Source organism: Calonectris borealis, chromosome 2 (genome assembly GCF_964195595.1).
Source record: "Calonectris borealis chromosome 2, bCalBor7.hap1.2, whole genome shotgun sequence".
In the NCBI taxonomy this organism is placed as follows: domain Eukaryota; kingdom Metazoa; phylum Chordata; class Aves; order Procellariiformes; family Procellariidae; genus Calonectris; species Calonectris borealis.
This window is the reverse complement of record NC_134313.1, coordinates 136,425,079-136,446,800: the sequence shown is the minus strand read 5'-3', so window position 1 is coordinate 136,446,800 and position 21,722 is coordinate 136,425,079. Positions and strand designations below refer to the sequence as shown.

At 50.7% G+C, this 21,722-nt stretch overlaps 1 protein-coding gene across 2 annotated transcripts; it reads right to left on the bottom strand.

Moving 5' to 3' along the window:
- Positions 1-874: 874 nt before the first annotated feature.
- SP8 (Sp8 transcription factor) lies at positions 875-3,530 on the bottom strand. 2 transcript variants are annotated; one of them, XM_075140770.1, is made up of 3 exons: positions 3,333-3,530; positions 2,646-2,737; positions 875-2,359 (listed from the first exon to the last, which is right to left on the bottom strand). In XM_075140770.1, exons 1-3 carry the CDS (start codon positions 3,379-3,381, stop codon positions 875-877), a joined length of 1,626 nt encoding a protein of 541 aa, XP_074996871.1. In that variant the 5' UTR covers positions 3,382-3,530. The 2 variants fall into 2 exon arrangements, with proteins under 2 accessions (XP_074996871.1, XP_074996870.1); XM_075140769.1 differs by lacking the exon at positions 2,646-2,737 and having other exon boundaries at positions 3,361-3,396.
- Between the last annotated feature and the right edge of the window lie 18,192 nt (positions 3,531-21,722).

Genomic DNA, 21,722 nt, shown 5'->3' with positions numbered 1-21,722 from the left:
GTTGTACAAACCTATAGGTTCAGGTATTTTACAAATATTTTATTTTCCTATCCCGCCCTCCCAGCCTCCCTTTTTGGCATTGGAACTACAGCTTCGCTTGAAACCCACGGTGCTTCTTCATTTGATTGGAGTTAAAAAATATACGACTTTCAACCTAATTATTTTCAGCGTATTTCGCGATTCCTACTCAAACGGGAATTATACAAATGCGCTGGCAAACGTAATGGAATTTAGACTCGGGGAGGTAAACGATTTGTTAAAATTAAAAAAAAAAGGGAGGGGGGGGAGAAAGGGAAGCACGCTGCCGCGCCGGTCCCGGGGAGCAGAAGGGCTTGGAGCAGTTAACGGGATGAGGGCAGTTCTCAGTCTCAGCTCGGCGCTGTGTGGGGACAACGACCGCGGCCGGCGGGCGCTGCCGTCGGAGCCCCCCGCCGCGGGGCAGCCCCGGCCCGCCCGGCCGCGGCTCCCGGGGCATCGCTGCTTTACCGGCGCTGGCGGCCGAGGGAGGGGTGCCGGCCGGTTTCCAGCAGGAAAGCGAGAGGGAACGTGGTTTTTTTCTGCTCTAAAGGCAATCCGAGGAGGGGGTCTCAAGGCGAAGGGGAGGAGAGGCGGCCGCGGGGCTGCCCCGCGGGGGGCCGCGGCCCTCGCCCCTTGCCCAGCTGCTCCCCGGCCCCTGTCGCGGGGCTTGCGCGGCCCGGCCGCACCGCCCGCCCCGTGCGGGGGCTGCGGGCGGGCAGCGGGGCGGCCGCGGGGGCTGAGCGCGGTCCCTGCGGAGCCGCGCCGGCTACTTACGTGTCTGCGTCCCCGCCGCGGGGCTGCGCGCCCGGGGGGGCGGTGGAGCGGGAGGGGCGCGGCAGCCCCGCGCCTCCGCCCGTTACTCCAGGCCGTTGCGGTGGCCAGGCTCGGGGGGCGGCAGCAGCTCCGGGGAGTGGCAGGGCGGGCTGCCGGCCGCGCTGTGCTCGCTGTCGGTGTCGCTGCCCTTCTTGCCGCCGGGGCCGGGGCCGCCGCCGGGGCCGCCGCCGCCGGGGCCGCCGGCGCCGCCGGGGCCGCTGTGGGTCTTGACGTGCTTGCTGAGGTGGTCGCTGCGCATGAAGCGCTTGTTGCAGACGGGGCAGGCGAAGCGCTTCTCGCCCGTGTGGGTCCTCAGGTGCCGCTGCAGCTCGTCGGAGCGGGTGAAGCGCTTGCCGCAGAAGAGCCAGTTGCAGACGAAGGGCCGCTCGCCCGTGTGCCAGCGCAGGTGCGCCTTCAGGTGCGAGGTCTTGCCGTAGACCTTGCCGCAGCCGGGGATGTGGCAGCTGTGCAGCCCCTTGCGCCGCAGGCTGGCCCCCGCCGGCCCCAGCCGCTCGGCCTCCTGGCAGTTGGGGCAGTCGCAGGTGGCGCGGCCCGAGTAGCGGCGGGCGGAGGAGCGCGGCGAGGCGGCCAGCGGCGCGGCGGGGCCGCCGCCCAGCATGGAGCCCCCGGCGCCGGCCAGCGGCGAGGGGGCCGAGTCCGGGTAGGAGCCGGGCAGCACCGGCTTAAATCCGTCCATGAGGTGCTGCCCGGCCGGGCTGAGGAGGTGCGAGGAGGCGCCGCTGCTGAAGGCTGAGTGGCCCAGGCCCGAGTAATCCGAGTTGTAGCCGCCCAGCGGCGAGTGGAGCGAGGTCTGGAGCCCGCCGGCCGCCGGGTGCAGCGAGCCGGGCAGCGCGGCCGCCCCGTTGGGGCTCTGCACATCGATCCAGCCGGCGCCCACGTCCCACCAGCTGGAGGCGCCCGCCGAGCCCACCTCGCCGGCGCCCAGCCCCGGGTGCGAGGGCTTGAACCAGGACTCGTAGGGGTGCGCCATGCCCACCCGCGGGTAGATGCCCTGCAGCCCCTCCACCGACGTGTGCACCTTGGAGATGAAGACGGGCTGGTGCGCCGCCGCCTCCTGCCCCGCCGCCCCGCCGCCGCCGCCTCCGCCGCCGCCGCCGGCGCTGCCCGGCGCCTGGAAGACGGAGTAGTCGTTGGCGAAGGGCGAGCTGGCGGCCGCCGCGCTGCTGGAGGTGAGGGAAAAGGCGCTGGAGCCCGGCGAGCCGCCGCAGCTGAACGAGTCCGAAACGAGGGCGGCCGCCGCCGCCGCCGCCGCTGCCGCCGCCGCCGCCGCCGAGGAGCCGTTGCGCGCCGCGCCCGCCACGCCGAAGCCCGGGAGGCCGGAGCCCACGGCGCCGCAGCTGCCCGCCGAGGACGAGGAGGAGGAGGAGGAGCGTTTCCAGGGGTGGAAGCCTTTGCCGAAGGAGGACGCGCTGTCCGAGAGGGCGGACGGCGAGGGGCTGGGGCTGCCGATCTTGTTGCAGGTCGCGGCGAGCATGGCCAGCGGCGTGGAGCCTACCCGCGGTTCCTCCTGCGGGCACAGAGGGGAGAGGGCCGCCCCGCCGGCGTCAGGAACGGAGCGGCCCCGCCGCCACCGCCCCGCGCCCCCCGCCCGGCCCCGCTCCGCTCCGCTCCGCCGCCCGGCCCCGGGCACAAAGTTTCGCGACTCGCGCGGGAGGATCCCTTCGCCGGAGCCGGCACGGCGGCTCTGCTTGCAAGCGCCTTCCGGGGCTTTTTTCACATCCGAGCATCCTCTCTCGGAAGAGCTCGGGAAGGGTTAAAAAAGGGGGGGAAAAAAGAGAGGGGGAGAAAGTTGCGTCCGTTATTGTAGCTTTAAAGATGCCCCCGGCACGGCGGCAGCTACGTTTGAGCCTGTTCCCTTTCCCCGGGACCTGGCCGGTCCCCGTCCCTCAGGCCAGTTAAGACTGTTTTCTTAAATATAGGATCGCAGGATTATCAAATTACTCTTTAAAAAAAAAAAAAGCTTCCTTAAAAAAGCCTCATTTACGTACCAACAATAATTAAATATATATATAAATTTAACATGTACATATGTATGTATACACAAGTTCAACGTACCTGCTGGACACGGCGGTCTGTTATTTTAAAGGGAAATAAAAAGCCACAATCTGTTGCAAATTAGAAATTGCACACGAAAACCGATAATGCTGGGTTGGGGGTTGTTTTTTTTTTTTTTTTTCCTTCCAGCAGTCACATGTAAAGAAGAAAGGCCACTTCTCCGGGGGCACAGGAACAGCACAGCCCAGGCGCTGTACGTTGTTTCTACAAATGCCCTTAAAACCTTTTCCTGCTCACTGAAAAGTGACTCTGCCCCCTTTTCCCCCTCTCGCTCTTTCTTTTCTCCTAAACTCACTTGTACTTAAGTTAAAAAAAAAAAAAGGCAAAAAAAAAAAAAAGGCTGAATAGAGGAGACTGATAGCCCCGGTCAAGACAGGGGTTATTTTAACCCCCTCCAATCGACAATAAAAAGAAACTAATTAAACCAGCAAGAGAAAAAATCCTTAGACTCACCCCTAGAAGTGAAGTTGCCATCACACAAAAGTGCCCTCCTCTCAGAGGATCTTTTTTATATTGATAAATCAGAGGCAGTGTTTTTTTTAGAGGTGTGCAATACAATGATCAGTTCCGCCCATTCCACCACAATTGTAGCTCCCTCGCCGGCTTTGAAGTGCCGCTGAGCCGCCGCCAGCCAATCCCTGGCCCCGCTGCCTCGCTCGACGACGTGACTGCGTGAGGTCATCAGCGCCGTCGGCGGGGCTCGACGGCGCTGATGACCTCACGCAGTCACGTCGTCGAGCGGCGCGGGCCACGGTCCCGGTCCCGGTCCGCAGGGGCCCCTCGCCCCAGGTCGGGCTGCTTCGTCCCGGCCGCCCCTTTCCATCACCCCCCGCGCGCGTAACGTGACACAGGTTATTTTTTGAGCGGTTTACATTTGTTTGGATTTTTTATATCGTCATCGTCATCTCAGCGTTACTATTACTATTGCAACCATGGGCTAGTGCGGGAGTATCCCATTTCTCCGCGGGGTCCCCCCACCCCTCTCCCCTCTGCTCAGTCCTCCCTCTCCCGTTTCTTTCGGTACTTGTCGCAGCAAGGGGGGGAAACACTTCAGGCGACTGCTGGCTGCTATCGCTCCCGCCTCGCCCTCGCAGACCCTCCGTTTCAGGCGTGATTCTTGGCGGCGGGGTCGCTCAAGCCGCCCCAGGAGCGGTGCCCCGGCTGGAGGTACCGGAGGAGCTTTGCGGAGCGCGTCCCCGGCGGAGCCCACCCGAGCGGCACCGGCACAGCCGGGGCTGGCTGCCAGATGGCCCCCCCGCCCCGCCTCGCCTCGTCCCGGAGCAGCCGGGGGTCGGAGGTGCGCGGTTCGCTCCCCTCGGCTCCTCGCCCAGCGCCGGGCGGCTGCGGGGAAGGGCAGAGGCGGCGCAGGCCGGCCCCGGGGGGAGAGCCGCCCGCTGGGGCCGCCCCGGCCCGGCCCCGCTGGCCCAGGTGCTCTCACCCCCGCGGGTTTTCCGCAGCAACGTCCTCACGGAGATTTGCTTCGTGGGGGCTGTTTTTCTCCTTCTCTCGGCCCCGGTTTTGACCCGTTTCCGTGTCGTGGGGATACTGACTGTACATCATATCTATTGATCAAGGGGGTAACGTACATTATCATACTTTGAAGTAAGAGTGAAGTAAATTAATGAACTGCTTTCTTTCTCTGAAGGCTGACGGTTACCATAAATGTCGCGTTTCTCTCCGCGAGCTGCTCTGAATGATTTTAGCCTGTTGAGAAGGCGTGACAGGCCAGCCCAGAAGGAGGAAGGGGTGGGGGAAGGAGGGAACTCCGTTTAACAAATAAAAAAGAATTAACTTCATTGCTTTGGTCTCCTTCTATAATGATATTCATTTTACAGACCTAATGCACACTTGTTTAAATTTCGGGTTTAATTTAATCAATACTATCACCCGCGAAGAGGGGAAGAACATTTCCCGGAGATACTCCCTTGTATGAATGCTTATTAACTTTTTATCTCTGCTTCCTTTATCTGCTGGAGGTGGGGAGGAACTATTAAGACATAGATCAGAAAGCGTAAGAGCAAAACAAGCAAAGTGAGCATTACATTTTAGAGGAACAGAAAATCGCATTTTGTGGTGTGCCAGGTTAGGTAAAGAGGTCGACACGCATTCCTTTCAGCCCCAGAAAGTCTGAGAGACTTTGCCATCCGCGAGGAAGGAGAAGGCGTTAGTGATATATCTCTTTTTAGGAGAGCCTCGCCGGGTGGGTCTTCCATTCGCATCCGTATTTTGTCTGCATTTTGTCTGCCCAGAGGAAACGTGTCCTTTCTTGATCTTTTTCGTGTTCTTTTGTTCCGATGCTTGCCCTGGCTCTTTTGATTTGGGGCCGAAAGTCCTTCATTTTCAGTGCGCTTTTCCTTTAGAAGCACCGTGTCGGAAATTATGAAAAACTCGTTGTAAAAATAGTCGTGGGAGTCTTTACAAGGGAACTCAACAGAGAGGGAGGAAAAAAGCAAATACATCAGAACCGAGTAGAAATCACAAAAGTCCTGTCAGGGGCATCCTTCTGCTACTCTGATAATTTCCCTGAAACTGGAAAAGCAGCAGCTTCTGAACTTTGAGAGCGGTGAGCTGATCTATTCCGAATTCGCCACGGAAACATCTGTAACCTTCCCCCATTGTATACATTGCCTGCTGGGCAAAGGATTTAAGGAAGCTTACAATTTTGTTTGCATTTGTGTTATTGACCACCGCACTTAAGGGTGCAGTACATCAACATAATATGCAGGTGGGGGCGGGGGGAGGGGGGAGGCAGCAAGGAGAGGTTTTCCCGAAATTAATTAAAACTTTTTTTTTTTTTCATTTGAAGTTTAATGTACGGGAGTAGATAAATGTTCGTGCTGTTTCTTGAAAACCTGTGGGATCCACTCTCAATAAAGCTAAAATCTATTAGCATTCTGTATGCATCTGCAGCATAAATTTCATTTGAATTTCAAATTTAATAAACCAGGAGGTTTTTAATCATCCCTGGTTTTATTTGTTTGATATTAACATGCTTATTGACCGGGTCTGTTGACCAGTTTGATCATTACAGGACAGCAAAAAGTTAATTAAAACGACCACAGCTCCTTAATCATATCATCTGTCTCATCCATGTCGCTCCCTTTATTACAGGCTATGATGGATAGTCTCCCAGATTAATTTCTCTGTTTCTTCGATTTGGACAACAGCTTTTGGGACCTAATTTACATCCTGGGAACAACTTGCTCAAGTCTACCTAACATCTTGTGTCTACAATATACATTAGCAATCTCGGAACTTTAGCCATAAGCATAGCTGTCGCTAACCTTTCCGGGGGCGGAGGGGATTTTCCTCGGAGAAAACCCCGACCCTCCGCGCTGCGGCCGGCGAGCAGAGAGAGAGATGGATAGACCGCTCTTCCAGGGGTCCTTGTCTGTCTACAGACAGCTCTACCGGGGGGTCTGTGTGGGGGAGATTTCTCTTTGGGGAGAGAGCGGTCTTATACTATTTGAAAAGGCATAACTGGAAAGATTAACCTGACTGCTGACCACGCCGTATGTTGAATGTCAGTATTAGCGAGGGAGCCCATTTCATGCCGCCCTTGCGCCAATTTACGGGCACACACGTTACAGCCTGACCCACCTCACGCCTTCCCGGCTGCACGGCTCCGCTCCGCCGCCTTGCAAGTACCTAGCGAGGACGAAACCTTGGCTTCCTCTGCGCCCAGCGGCTCCCAGCTCCGCTCCCGTGGTCCCCAGCACAGGGAAAAGCCGCTGGATGGGGGCCTTGCCCTCACCCTCCCCGGGCTCCGTGCGCTGGGAGCCGCTCCGTTCCCCCGGGTTTGCCCCACCGCGCCGCGCTCGCCGCCCCCGGGGAGGTGGGGGCCAGGAGGTGTCTCCTCCACCCGCCACCTTCACCTGGAAGCTGTCACCTGGAAGATTTACCGAGGGGTGACAATTAACTCTCCAGGCGCAGGAGGGCTCGGCTTGGACGGGGAGAGAAAAAAGGGGAATAGGACATAAATGCCACAAAACAGCCACCAGCCAGAAAGGACCGTGCGGCGCCCGGCGGTCCCTGAGCAAAGGGGGGATGATTAATGTCGTTATTTAACCTCCATTCGCACCTCCGCATTGCTGTGGTTTACCTGCGACGTCTCTCTCACTGCCTCACCGGGTAGTTTCGTTGACCGGGGCTCGCAGTCGGGCCCCCGGTGCAGCCCGGCGACAGCAGACAGTGCGTGTACGCGGGTGCCTACATCTATTGCTATGTAGGTTACCGGCGTTATTTCTTCCATCAGTGCAAACGTGGCTGTTCCAGGTACCCGCTAACCCTGCCGGGCTCCCCGTCCCGCTGCCTGCCCTGCGTTTCCCAGCCCGGCTGGGGCGCAGCGTGCAGCGATGCGCGGCCTGGCTGCTCCCCCGCGCAGGCAGCGGGGAGATGCCCGGCACAGCCCGGGCTCCTCGCTGAGCCACTTTGGCGAGGGCACACGCCGACCTGCCTGCTCACAGCCGGCGGAGGGAGTTCACTTCGGTGCCTTTCGGCGCTTATTTATTTATTTGTCTGGGCCTGTGTCAAAAAAAAAAAAAAAAAAAGAAAAGCAAAAAAAAAAGAAAAGCAAACTGGCTGCGCCTCTGAAAGGTCCCTGTAATTAGATTAGCCCGGGAAGACGCCGTGCACATGCTGGTGTGTGCGTGCCTGGGGAGGGAGAGGAAGAGGCACCTTCACACCCACCCTGTTTACATTGCCGGTGTGCGCCCAGATCCGACCCGCATCTCCTCCTTCTTCTCCCCTTTTTCCCTGCCCCCCCCTTCGCCCCCCCGATATGTTATCGCTGTGCACGCATCGGCTGTTCCTAGGCGGTCATGTAAGTACCGGGAGGCGCCGGCGGGGAGAGCGAGCTCCCGGGCTGGGCGCGCTGGCACCCGGGCGGGGCAGAGCCGGTCGCTTCGGTCCTTCCTAGAATAGATTTGTTTAAGCTGCTTTCTGTTTTTCCTATTATATATCACTTTCTCCCAAGCACCACTTACAGTTAAAACCTACTAAATTCTTCTCCTCAGAGGTATTGATTTCTTTTCATTCTGCTCCGTTAGGAGAGGAGGTAATGCTTCCAGATTACCCCGCGTCTCCTCCAGACGGTTGACAATTGCAATCGCAGTTTCGGGAAGATAAATGTTACTTTGGGAATTGTGTTTAATTACAAATAATCTAGGAACTGCTCTGGGTCCGATGGTTTAACCACACATGTGTTCAAATCATTGTACAAGCTTTACAAACGGGTGACAAGATACAGTAAATGTTTGAAAAATCGGTGTGCGAGACAGTTCCCATCAGATAGGCTGCCTGAAGCTGGGTCATGCCCCGACATACATGCTATTTATATATAAACATACAAATACGTATATATACATGCGCGCATGTGTATATACACGCGTATATAAATGTGTGATAGACACTTGCATATACAAATCCTACAGCACCCAAATTCATAGCCTGCAGAGAACATAGAGGAAAAGGAAAGCTTTCCAAGCATATTATGTATGTACGTATGTATGTATGTATGTATGTATTTATATGTTCTGCCAACTGCACGAAAGTGTCAATCTGGAAAAAAAAAATCATTAAAAAACAATCTGTGCTTGCTGCCGTTTGCGAAGTGGAAGAACCCCTGGTCCTCCAGGAAAGACGTACCTTCGGAGCACTAAGCCTGGAAGGTTTTGGCCATCTCGGTTCGCGCACGCAGTGTGCACCGCAGCCTTCTCTTGAATGCAGAACTCCTGCGATCTGACTCGAGAGACCCTAATATTGATATATTTACTGTTCCTCTTACAATGTAGCTGCCACCTTTCCCTGTCGTTATTTGCCTATATGGCAGAGCAATTAGGTCACCCCCCTCCCGCCCCCCCCCCCCCCCCCGGCAGCCTTATTAACTTGATGGGAGAGGGAGGGGAGGAGGGCGAGCAGCGGGAAGGAGGCAAGGTGGTGAACAGGTTATTCTCTTAACCCGACCTGGCTGCAGGAGCGAGATGAGCAACACTGAACAGATGTCCCCATTTAAGCCATTCTTTTCCCACATGCCTGCTGGATACTGCCAGGGCGCAGGAAGCTTGCTGCAGACCTGGCCCATTCCCGGCCATTATGGCCAAGTTATTCTGGACCAGTGAGCACGAACAAAATGGGCTTCAGATCGCGTGCTTTAGAATAATTCGACTCCGAGCCCTGGAAGAGCCCCCTCCCCCCATTTTTTTAAGTGTTGGGGGGGGACGGGGACGTGTTTCAGCTCTGATCGCAGGAGAAGAACTTCTCAAAAGATCGTCAGCCCCTTCCCCCTCCCTCTCTTCGGCAAATATGGTATAATTTACAGAGCAACTTAATAATCCGAGGGGCACCGCAAAAGCCCTTTGCGTTGTAAACCGCTTCTAATTACCTGCCAGAGCAATTAGCTGACTATCACGAAGAAATTAGATCGCTCAATGTAGCATAAATAATGCGAATAATTTTGTAAGGAGAATGGAAAGCGAGACCTGGTGTTTCTTTATAAGGAAATAACACCTCGTACTGTACGAACCCTACATGAACACATATTAATGTCTAGGCATGCACAGAAATGAATCCGAACATGAACCCTCTGGCTTAGATTCAGCACTTCCTTCATTTACATATGCGGGGTGAAAGTCGGCTTCCAGGCGTTTAGATACAGAGCTCTTCCAGATCACAGTAATTAACACATAGCGACTTCAATAGGAAAACCTGTTTTCCAGATGATTTTTACAATGCGGCTTTATGTCTCATTTGGCAGTTTAAATAGCTGGAGTTGTTTTCTGGCTGCATCTCCACTATCATCTGTTGAGCATATTTTGCCTAGAATAGTGACCAAAACTTCTGAGCCCATTTTTTAAAAAATAGATGACTAATATACTGGCTATGCCTAGAGATTTCGGGCGGTTTTTCTTCTATATGGGTTAGTCCTTCGAGAAGATTTTACGGAATCGCCTTAGAAGTTTATGCTATTTAATAATTATATTTATTTTTTCTTGCTGCATTTCACCTTGAAGAATCGAAAGCCTGTACACCATTCTCACTAGTTGAATATTTTATCTCAAGAGGAAAATGCTGTATTCCAAATTAAAATTTACAGGTAATAGACAGTCTGCAGGGATTTAAATGTCTTCGTACAAGCCCCTAAGAATTAGGCTATTAAATAACAATCTTTGCGAGATATTTCTTCACGCTGCTGGATTTACAGCTGCGGAATCGAGGAAGAAGATTGTGCCTACAAACGGCAAGCGGATCGTGTAATGAAAGTGCCCCGATAGATGAATTCAGCTGAAGCGGATTGAGTCTGTTTCTGTTGTATTTCCCCTTCCACCTCCCCGTACCGAGAAAACTGCTAGACAGAAAAGCTACACGTGAAGGTGCCGGCTCGTGGTGAAACTCATCCCAGCCCAAACTACAGCTACTCGCTGCTCGGAGGCACTCTGGGATTTAGCATAACTCGTTAGGAGTGCTCCGGGTTATGGGTAAAAACAACTAATTAGGTTTGTCTTTGATAAATAGAAGCAGCAGCGTATAGTGTGATTCCTTTAAATGCATCTTTTGGAGGGGGGAAAAGCTGAGTATATGATCAAATCTTCCATAACTTTTCAGTGCTTTCTTTTCTCCTGCTCCCACGCTAACGCAGCAGCCACGAAGTGGCTCGTCAGACACCCTTGTCCCGAAGTTGTCCCCGGAGAAGTCGCAATTACGTCTGAACACGGTTCCTAAGCTTCTCCAGGTCTGAGCGGGACTGCTCAGCTGTTCCGCAGCCCCCACGTAGCACATACTGAATTGTACAGCATGTTTAACGATTCTTGCTCGTCGGCTAATTAGAGACGGCTTTGAAGCTCCATTACCGGCAGCAAAATTATTGCGGTCAGTTTAGGCCAAATTCTGCGGTCCTTAATGGAGCGAAACTCCCATTGAAGTCAATGGGATAGAAGTCAATGGGCGTTGTGCTCTATTAAGGAGCACAGAATGTGTCCCTTTGTGATTTAGAGATTAAAAATCGGTATCGGTAAGATGTGCGTTTAAGACGGTCACACTCTCCGGGCGGGATCTCAGCCGCGACACGGGACGGGCCCGATCCCTCTCCTACTCCGCGAGCTGAGCCCCGCGACTGCGCGGGGGCGATGCCGAGGGCAGGATCGGTGCCGGGGGGTTATTAATCATCAATCGGGGCCAGACAAAAGGACTTTTCCGGCGGTTCTGAATGAAGCAAAACTTCAGTCTCCCGCGGGCTTCAGTCCCGCGGGGCCGGTGGGTCTCTCAGTGCTGTGAGAGGAATTTGGTCCGTCCCGCGGCCCCGAGACGATCCCCAACCTCCCGGTGCGGCGGGGGCGTCCCAGGCGCGTACCCCCCCCCCGTCCCTCCGCTTTCCGTGGGTGATGTCCCCAGCCACTGACGGAGCTCCCAGCTCGTTTCCCGAGCGGGGCTTTGGATGCCGAGACTCCTGCCTGAGGACATGGTAACCAGCCCCTTCGGAGCCCGATGGCAGCGCACCATTCGGGTACCAGCACAGGGCTTGGGAAGTCCCGCTCCTAACCGTGACCACCCACTGCTATCAACGTGATTTGACAGCCAAATTCAGAGCGCAGGTTTAAGGTGCTGGTTTGGGCTAACCCTGAAGTGGGCTAACCCTGAAGTGGGGTTTGATTGCGCATTAGAAAATATTTCCTTATCATAGGCGCTAAACAGCACTGAAAACGCACGAGGAAAAGTCCGTTTTACAGGACTGAAGGAAATGCTGCAGGTTGCTTAAATAGGACTATAGTTCAATGTTCTTTCTCTTTGGGGGAGAACTGGGGGGGGGGGGCAGGGCATAGCGATCTTCCTTTCTTCTTTTCCCTGCCCTAGTGGAAAGTAAAAGCCTTCAGGAAAACTTCGCAGCGATTTTCCCTGAGCGCGGAGGGGCACACACAGCTGATCCGCTAGGAAGCTGTGCACAATTAAGACTCATTTTCTTTCTGCTGGAACAATTAATTGTACAAATGAAAGGTCAGCCATGTGCTTTTGCTATGTTTATCAACCGCAATAATGAGCCCCTTCTATTTTTTCCCCCAGTGCATTATATTGCAATAAAGTGCTTCCGCAGTGCCGTCTCTCTGGGTAAACATCTTCAAAGGCGGTGCAGCGGAGCCGAGGGGTACATATATACATTTGAAAAGGACGCAATGGCCGAGGCGAACACAGATGCGAGGTGTAAGAAGTGAGGGCTTCCCCAGCCGCCCCGTACCCGCAGACCGGCAAAGGAAAGGCACCTTTTCCCTCGAATGCTCCTCGGGTGCCGCCGGCCGGGGCTGGCTCAGCCTGGGAGGGGGTCCGATCCTGCCGCCCGGCGTTTCTTTGTCCCTCTGTTACTTTTGTACAGGGCGGGACGGATCCTGCCCCCCTCCGCCAGGGATCCGGACCGCCTCGGCACATTCTCCCCACTTGCCTCCACATCATAAATCCAGTTACTCCCGAAGAGACAGGCTGGCAACACCTCCTTATCCATGACAGGTTTTTCTTTTCGTAGGAGACTTCTGCTCACATTTTCAAGAATAAACCATGTGCCTGCCAATTCCTAAAAAAACCAAGGGGCTCCAATTTTTCACGCCAGCTTGGCGTGGTGTGGGTTCATTGGACTACATCTAGTAGTGGAATAGAAGTATGATATTCAATATTTTCATCAACAGGTTCACTTTTTCTCCCTGTTACTTGGGGAACAGGCAAGTCACCACTGGGATTGTGCTTGTGGGGAACATAGCTAGTGTTGACAAAGTGGTTTTCTCCCAGCTGATATGTTACCCTGCATGCAACTGTCCAGGACATTTACCCTGTGTGATGTTCTCCTTAACCTCAATTCGCTCATACGCACAGTGGATCTATTTTTCACTGATTTTACTCTTGCTGAACACAGACATCTCTGCACTCCTGACATGCGTAAACCGATGGAGAAGAATAACCCCACTGGGAACTAGAAAGAAATTTCAGGAGCCATGCAACGTGCAGGAGATCTTGAGTTTTCATGTTGAAGCAGTGTAACACATTGTGCCTGTCCGGGTGACTAGGTCCATTTTCATTTTTCTTTTAAATCACATTGGCCTGAGGTGCCCAGGGTATTTCTCGGAAGGGCCAGTCTCCACCAGGACCCAAAACATGGGGCTGTTTCTCTTTGGGTAGGAATCACTGCCCTGTTTCTTGCAACATCCGTCAAGAGGGTGCCCTGTATACCTGGCAACTGCAGACAGGCAGGTTTGGTTTACACCAGCAGGCAGCTCTGAACGACTTCAGCTGGCCTTTGGATCCAGCGTTTCTGCCATGACTAACCATGAAAAAAACATTGGCCTGGAAGTGAAGGGGAAGAGCTCTGCTGGACAAGGGGTGCAGTGCGGCCTCTTGAAATGGCAGGGGTGGTGATGGCAGTGCAGAGTCTGGGAGCCCAGCTCCAAAGCGAACACATAGGCTGACATTTTAGATCCGGTGGACGCAGAGCACTTAGGCCTGCACAAGGAGAGGCCAATGCCATTGCTCCTGGTATGTTTAGCTAATTGTCTAACAACTGTTCTGAACAAGAGCTACAAGATAAAAGGCCAGAGTGACCCTTGGCGAAGCAGAGGCGGCTGGTAGTAAAACTCATCGCTCCTCTGAAAGGCCACTCACTATTGTGCCGATGGAAAATTTTTCTTCAAACACAGAGCAAAGTCTCAGCCGAAGTTTACTGTAGTTGCCTGTTTCACAGAGGGGGAAAAAAGATAATGATGAAATAAGCACAGACTTTTGCCACAGTGGGAGAGAGGGTTGTCCCTGGACTGGAAACAACACTGAGATAAACACTTGGGCCAAGCTGAAGATGGCTGGGCCTAAGGGCATCAAGAAAAACACCATTACACCTGTCAGAGGGACTCCAGAGTTCAGGCGGAGAGCCTGGGTTTCCCTGGCGCAGGCCAAATGTATGGAAAGACGGAACACACCTACCCGTACAGACCGGACACACATCCAGCCCTTCCGCAGCAACCTGCTGCCTAAGCCCCTCCCCGGGGGGACATGAGGGCACCCCCGAGCCCGTAGAGCCCAGCGCACTGCCCCGTGCACTCGCACTCGCGCCCCCCAGCAGCGACCCTCCCCCGCAATCACCTCGCCCCCCGCGCTGACAGGCTGGGAGGGCGCAGCACAAAAGGCGCGGGCGGGCGGGCGGGCGCGGCGCGGCCCACCCGGCCCAGCCCCCCTCCGCCCCCCGGTCCCACCCCTCCGCCCGCTCCCGCCCCGCTCCGCCCTCTCGGCAGGAGCGGCGCCCTCACAGGCGGTCGCGCAGGGGGGCCGGGGCCGGCCCCTCCGCCGCCAGCCCGAGCGGAGCGGAGGGGAGCGCCGCGCCGCGCCTTCCCGCCGCGCTCCGAGTGCCACCACTTGCCCGGCGGCAGGTGGGGGCGGTTGTAACGGCCGGCGGGGCGGTGGGGCGGGCGGGGTGAGGGCCCCGGCCCGCCCCGCGCACACGCGGCCCTGCCCGGGCGGGACGGCGGCTCCCTGCGGGGGGGAAGTCGCCGCCGAGCGTGGGGGCGGAGGCGCCATTTGCCTTCGGGGGCAGGTGTGTCTGCGGGGCGCTGCCGTCCCATCTTCCCCGCCGCTCCCCGGCCGGCCCGGCGGCGGAGGGGAGCCCGCCCCGGGAGCTCGCCCGGGGGCCCCGGTCGTCCTCGGCTGCCGCGGGCGCTGCCTGCGTGGAGGCGAGCCCGGGGGGCAGCCCCGGGCAGCGGAAAGGCGAGGCCGCCACCAGCGGTGGCGCGGGCCTCCCCCTGGCCCGGGTGTTGTTACCGGGCTGGAAGTTGGGAGAGTTTCTAACATTTTCATCACCAACAAACCCAAATCTTAGTTTTTCAAAATAACACAAGCAAAGCTCATACAGGTAGACAACAGTAAGTTACCTGCTTCCCCATGCGCGGGTCTGAATCTGTAGGGCTCGATGTGATGATAGTTAATTAGAAGGAATTTGCAGTTTTAGCGATTGGTAAATGTTTGTAATTGGACCATCATTTGTCTGTATGCTGACTCTGTATTTTTCAGATACTGCCATTCAAAACTGACTTACATTTTATGGGATAAACTGCTTTTTAGATGTTCTTGACTAATGAAAAATTGAATAGCACTGTAAAGAACTACCCTCTACATATCAGTTTGTATCACGCTGTAGTAAAAGTAGAAGAGAAATTGAATAGCTAAATGGATTTTCTGAAATGGTAAAGTCCATTCATCGGTAAATTAGAAATTGTTAACATTGGAAAAATTTGCCCACAAGGCAGAAAGCTTAAAATTATTATTTTTTATATAGGATGCAGTCAGTGTTTCGTATACAATAGTGGTAAGTATTAATTAGATCTCACACAAAACTTGGGGACAGTTTCAAGTGGGAATTTAGGAAGCTGGTATGTTCAGTAGTAAAGACACATTTCATTCTGTGGGGAAAACTGATGTTAAGTCTACGCTACTTTTTTGTGGAATTACTGTTTCCACAGAATCATTCAACAGATAACATCATGGTAGTAGTTATTAATTTATTCATCTACTTTGTGCTATGCTAGGAATACTGCCTTCAACTGTTAAAGAAGCAGCTGGCTTTTTTATACAAATAAACTGGGCTCTGAGACTGTCAATCTTCTTTGTTTGACAGAGAGGAGTTCCCGCCTGCACTGAAAGAATAGCTCAACATCTGTCATCCCATTCTCTGCGATGGCCCAAAATCAGGAAGACTACAGCTGTCCTGTTCCTTTCAGATCCTTCTGGGATAGAGAGGTAGGAGGACTGAGTGTTTGGTCAGCGTGTTCATCATGCATTAAGCAAGTCTCTACAAGCCCTTGCATGTAATTGTATTGTTTTCCCACTGCTTGAATAGTAGAATTTGCGGTTTAAAAGGTCTCTGGAATTTCAATCCTACTATGTGTTTTTTTAATGTCTAATTAGTTTGGTCCGAACCTGCATTTGTTAATAAAACACATTTTAATTGAAATTAAAGTGGTTAGCAATAATTTATACCTAGGCATGTGGCACATGGGCATGTAAATTGCGGATGTATACATGAGCGTAAGGCAGAAAATATTTATTCTTACAGATTGGGAGTTACACAACAACTGCTGAGTGCTGGATAAAGATGAAAACAAAGGGTGTAAATTAGCTTATTCCTTGCAAGCTCAAAAATGGCATCTTTTGAAATATGTCCGTATGGAGCAGAGAAGAGAAGGAAAGGACGGGGGAGGAAGAGAAGCGGATGGAAGAGGCTGGGAAGAATACGTTACCATATAAAATAAACGTTTAACCACATAACCTTATCACCTTTGATTTAATATCCAGCAAATTAGTCAAAAGCAAAAAACCAGACTAGAAATTCAAGTAATTTATTGAATTAATTGTACTAGCTTCTTCCAATAGTAGACAAACTAGTAGTCAATAGTAGATTGTGTGTTGCTTTTCTTATAATCACAATTAAGAGCTGCTGCAATAAACGTCAGGGTCCCATCCAGCGGCAATTGCGTTAGGTATGCACCTCTGTAACCTGCAATTTCAGCTTTGCAGTCTCAAGATTTGGAGAAAGCATCATGAAGTGCAAAATGCTTGGAGGGATTTAGGCATTGTGAAACCTGGCTCCGCTGTCCAGGGGAATCCACAATCTGAAGTTAGGCCGTCAGGCTGCCTGTCACACGCATGGTGACAGTTAGGCTATGGTTACACGGTGACTTTGGTTTGGCTTACATCCATCCTGCTGCTGAAAGAACAGCTCAGCAGCTCAGTCACACTGTTACCTCCTACTTAGATTCAAGAGCTCTACTTACTGTTTGTCTGCTGATCTTAGGCACAGAAGAATGGCAGCAGAAAGGAGGCAGTTTCTCAGTAAGGCTGGTCTTGATCCATTTAAGGTTTTCTAAATAAAAATAAATGAATTACATTTTCCACAGAAATGCCAGTCTAATCTCAAGGAATTTACTGTTAGCAAGTGCTAGAACAATGAGACCGTACTGGACCGTACCAGGTCATATTTAGGGGAGACTTTAATGTGTCACCACCGATTACAAAAAATGGTGTCCAAGCTTGCGTAGAAAGACCAAATAAAAAATTGTTATTGGTGCTTACTATTTACAGATGGAAGAACTGTCTTGGGTCCATAGCCTCTCTCGCAGAATTCAGAGGAGGAAAAAAAAAAACAAACAGAAATAGGAGAATCTCCTGCACTGAAGAAGAGAATCATGAATGGTGAACTCCTCCTTTTCCTCCAATCTCGCTGGATCAGGAACTGAAACAATGCCTTCCATTTACTCTGTTTCTTTCCATGTACATATCAAGCTTGTCTCTGCAGGTGTGGAGTGATGTACTCGTCTTCATCTAGGACCCCAGATTTTTGGAGACAGCAATTGATCTGGTGCCTCCTCAGGTTTATAGGCCTCTGCTCCTCTGTCTCCATAGTGTTGGAATCTGATACCCAGAGCAGGAGGGAAGATTTTAGTCAAAAGGACAGTATCTTAAAGGAAGGAATGGGACTCGCTAGACTGTGCAAAGGTGAATATCTTCCTACATGTGTCTGGGGGAAGCAACATGTAACTGAATTGTTGTTCATCTTCTCTCATTCTACAGAAAAGACAGTCCTGTTAGCTATCTTATTTATAAAGTAAACTAAGTCAACCCTGGCCTGTAAATTTAATTTTCCAATAGAAATAATCCCAGTAAATTTTCTCCAGATTACTGAGTACAGGAATTTCCCATGGCTTTTAACAGAAGGTAAACAAACTGTTGCCAATTCTGCATGGCCTTCTCATGAGATGATACAAATTAAGTATTTTGTATTTTCCCTCTGGTTTATGAGTTTGGGGTGTACACTCGTTTTAAACCTTTTTTGGTGAAACAGTGCAGAACAGAATTTGGTTTTGTTGTGTGCCTTTTTAATGAGAACTGTGAACTTTGCAAGAGCATTTTGTTCTGGGATCCAAAGCTTGGGAGAAACACCAAATACTGTGACACTCACAATAAAATTGCAAGAGTTATCAACACTGTAACTAGCCTTGGGGATATTTTGACTCAATATGCCCCCTCTTTTCGGGGAGGCAGATCCTGAAAGTTAATAAGCTTAGCAAGAGTTTAATGAGTATATAGGCACTGAAGCAACTCAGAGCATTTGTCTTTGTCTTATGAAAAGGAATCACACTTAAACTCCTTATTACTTATGACATGTAGTTTGTGCTTTGGATTGGCAACCTTCAAAGGTATGTTTTCAGGATTTGTTAAATTATGTGAAACAGGCAGAGACAAATTTCCAGCCTTTAATAACCTGACCGAGATTGTCACTTTGTCAGCTTCCAGAAAATCTGCTCTCGCTGTTGAAGTAAGGAGCAACGCTACTGTTGATTACATTAGGATCCATTAAAATAACGTTCACATTTGCACCATGACAGTATAAAAAATATAAAATTAATGTAACAAAGAAAGCAGAGCTGTTAACACGGTTACCCTGATCTACATACAACTGAACAACATTGACACACCTGATACTTGGGCGGCTGTCTCACATCAATTCCCGGCTTGGATTACAGAGTACATACACTGGCTTCTCAGAGTCTTTAACATCCATACTATCCCACAGCTGGACAACTAGCCTACGGGGGCTATTCCAGTAGGTATCCTCTTGTTATCTCCTTGATCCCACTGAGACTCTAACATAGTGAAGACTGTAAAACTCACCCACTGGATTGCTCCAACCCTACTCCATTTTTCTCTGTGCTAAAATGCAGACGGGAGTTGACCTTAGGCAGTGAGTCACTCTCTAGCAATTTTGCCGTCTGGATGAGCTCCCTCACCGAGGTCTCAGGTGAGGGAGATGCAATTGCCCCTGAGTTCTAGACTGTGTTGGGGTTTTTTTTGTTGTTTTTTTTGCACCACATAATTTAGCTACTGGTTAAATTGTAGTCTGAACAGCATGAAAATAGAGCTGTTATGAAAAGAGGAGCCTTTGAATCCAAAGATTATTTGGGGGTCTAGACCTTTTAAGGAAAAAAAAAATAGTTGAGTGCCAACTCTATTGTTAATCCCGAACTTCACAAAAAGAGTTTCTACATGAAACAGTGAACAGGCAGGGACCACCTTTAGGCACATGTGTGATGGGTGGTTGCACAGGTCACCACAACGCAGGGTCACTATTCACACAAAGCGAGAATGTTGCAGTGTCATGCCTATGCTGCTGATTCAGCTCCTTATCAGCCCCTAGCTTGGAGCTTTGATAGCTGATGTGACAAACCATAAATAATGGAAGGTCAAACTGAGCAATGTTGTTCACTCTGACCTTCTAATACTTCTGGCTTATTAGATCAGTCATCAGAGGTTCAACAGGCTGCTAAGAAGCAGAGTACAGTGGCTATAGCTGCCAAATCCTTGCCTATTCACAGACTGCCTCTCTCTGTAGGTATTAAATGCATCCCAGCGCAAAAGTTGTATGTTCCTTAAAAGGAAACCAGGTTACAAACTGGGGTGAAAATCACCAAGTAGCCAAATATAAAACATGGCCAGGTATAAAGAGAACCTATCACACAAAAAGAAAAAAACACCACCCCAAAAAAAACCCAAACAAACAAACAAACAAAAAGGTCATCACTATCAGGATAAATAATTTTGTCATTTTTTTTTTAATCAAAGGGTTACGAGTAATAAAGTATAAAATAAGGCAATGAGAACAGTCAGAGTTCAACCAGGAATAAATATACTGTCATTGTCTATCCCCCATCTCCTCCAAGACTCTGAAGTTAAGGTAGTTAAATATTTTCCACTCTAAGGATTTATTTTTATGCTGCTTATAATGCTGTCAAATTTCCAATTAAAACTGGGAAATTTTCCATACCAGTGATCTGCCAAATCTTAACACTTTTTTTTTTTCAAAAAATTTAAAGAAAAAAATGAGTCAGAATTTACAATCCCATCAATTCCAAAATTAATTTTGGGAACAAGCATAATTTAGCTAATTTTAAGAATTTTACAATTGTTTTGTTAAATAGGTCTAGATGGACTTAAAAAAAGGGAGAGGTCAGATCACAAGGGGTATACTAGAAGGACAAAGACACTACTAGCACAAACCCCCCTCAAGATTTGCCTCAAGATTTTACGGCTGCAAAGCAAACAGCCGTAAAATCTGCTGGCAGGATGTCATGTGCACTCCCGTGGTGGGTTCATATGGAGCTCAGTAACTACCGCTGCTGTTAGCCCTGTGTTATCTTGACTTGTAGAAGGTGATGTTGTGAATCACAAGATGCCAGCTGTGCCAAAGAGCCACCCTGGGCAACAGTGTGATTTTACAGAGCAGAAATCCTGTTTAGTCAGGATGTTAAAAAAAAAAAGGAAGGTTAAAAAAACTGTATACTAAAAATCATCACACAAAAAACTTCTAAGGTTGTGCATTTAACTGAGAGATTAGAAAAGGACAGAATTAAGCTTTCCTTGCCAGCCTTAAGTATCCCCCTTCGTGTTCTTAATCAATCTTAAAATGCAGAGTCACTCTCTTTTTTCTCCACTATTCCCACTTTGTTCTGGGCACGGGCACAGGGGGTTCTCAGGGAATGAACCAGGGTGTTTTAACATAAGAGGCTATCATCTGCTGGAATATCATGAAAAAGTGAGAAGTTGCCATAAATGAAACCAGAATAGGGAGAAAGCAAGCTCTCTTGGTGAAAACAGCTGAATGGTACGGTGGATAAAAGGATTCTCCTAGAACCATAATGCTAGAAGTGACCTCTCATCTATCCTGATTTTGCCCCTATTGTAGACTGAGGTTCCTCATGTGATTCAAGTGAATGTTTCATAGGTGGTACACACTTGCTGTGTATTCCTTATTTTCTGAGTGCACAACTTCAGTTACTCAGGACCGATCCACGGAAGTGCTGAGTACTCACAGATGCTGCTGAAATCAGTGGGACTTATGCTTTAAATGTATGAAGTACCATAAAAACGCTAAGCATCTTGGAAAATCGAACTCTAAGCACATCATATTGAGGGCCCCAAATTAGTGGACATTTTCATCAATCTTGGCCATAATGGCTCATACTTCAGTTCCCCATCTCTAAAGTGGGTCTAATAGTACAGTCTCACTTCACAGGTTTAAAGATAAATTAATTAGTGTTTGGGAAGCACTCAGAAACCCTAGCAGAGAATGCTATAGAAACACCCATAAAGATATTAATAATTCAGTATTCTGCACAGGGTTTGAATGATGTGCAGTAAGGAAGGCATGGAGCCACATATTGAGTGATAAGAATAAAAAGAATATTGAACAGCTGCTCACTCAGGGAGCATCGTCCATCCTATGCACTGAATGATGTATGTGTCTGTGCAGTTAAAGACTTATTATCATGCATATGTGCAACGAGCTCAAATTAAAGTTGCAAAGGCAAGCTTAATTCTGGTTGTTCTGAAGTTGAGAGGGCTTAAATTTGCAACACGAACATACTTTCAACATAAATATTTTGTGTGATCATCTCTGCATTTTCACGTTTTCCTCCCGAAGACGTGAAGGGTTTTCTGTGTCAGTGAACCCGGTGACCACTTACATAAAGCAGCCATGTGGCCCGGTTCACTCTGGGAACAAATGTATTGATTTCCAGGGGACCTACACCAGGAGCGAATTTGGCTCGAATCATCTTTGTCTCGTTGCGTAGTTTCGTAGTGGCTGCTGGGTAGAAGTGAGACATTAAACGTGTTCAGGGACAGAGGAACAGGCTTGTCTTTTGGCTTTACTTTGTGTCGGGTTTTTTGGTGGTTAATGTAGCATTTGGAGAATCACATAAACTTCCATCCCAGAAATGAAGTTATTGCCAAAGCAAAAATTC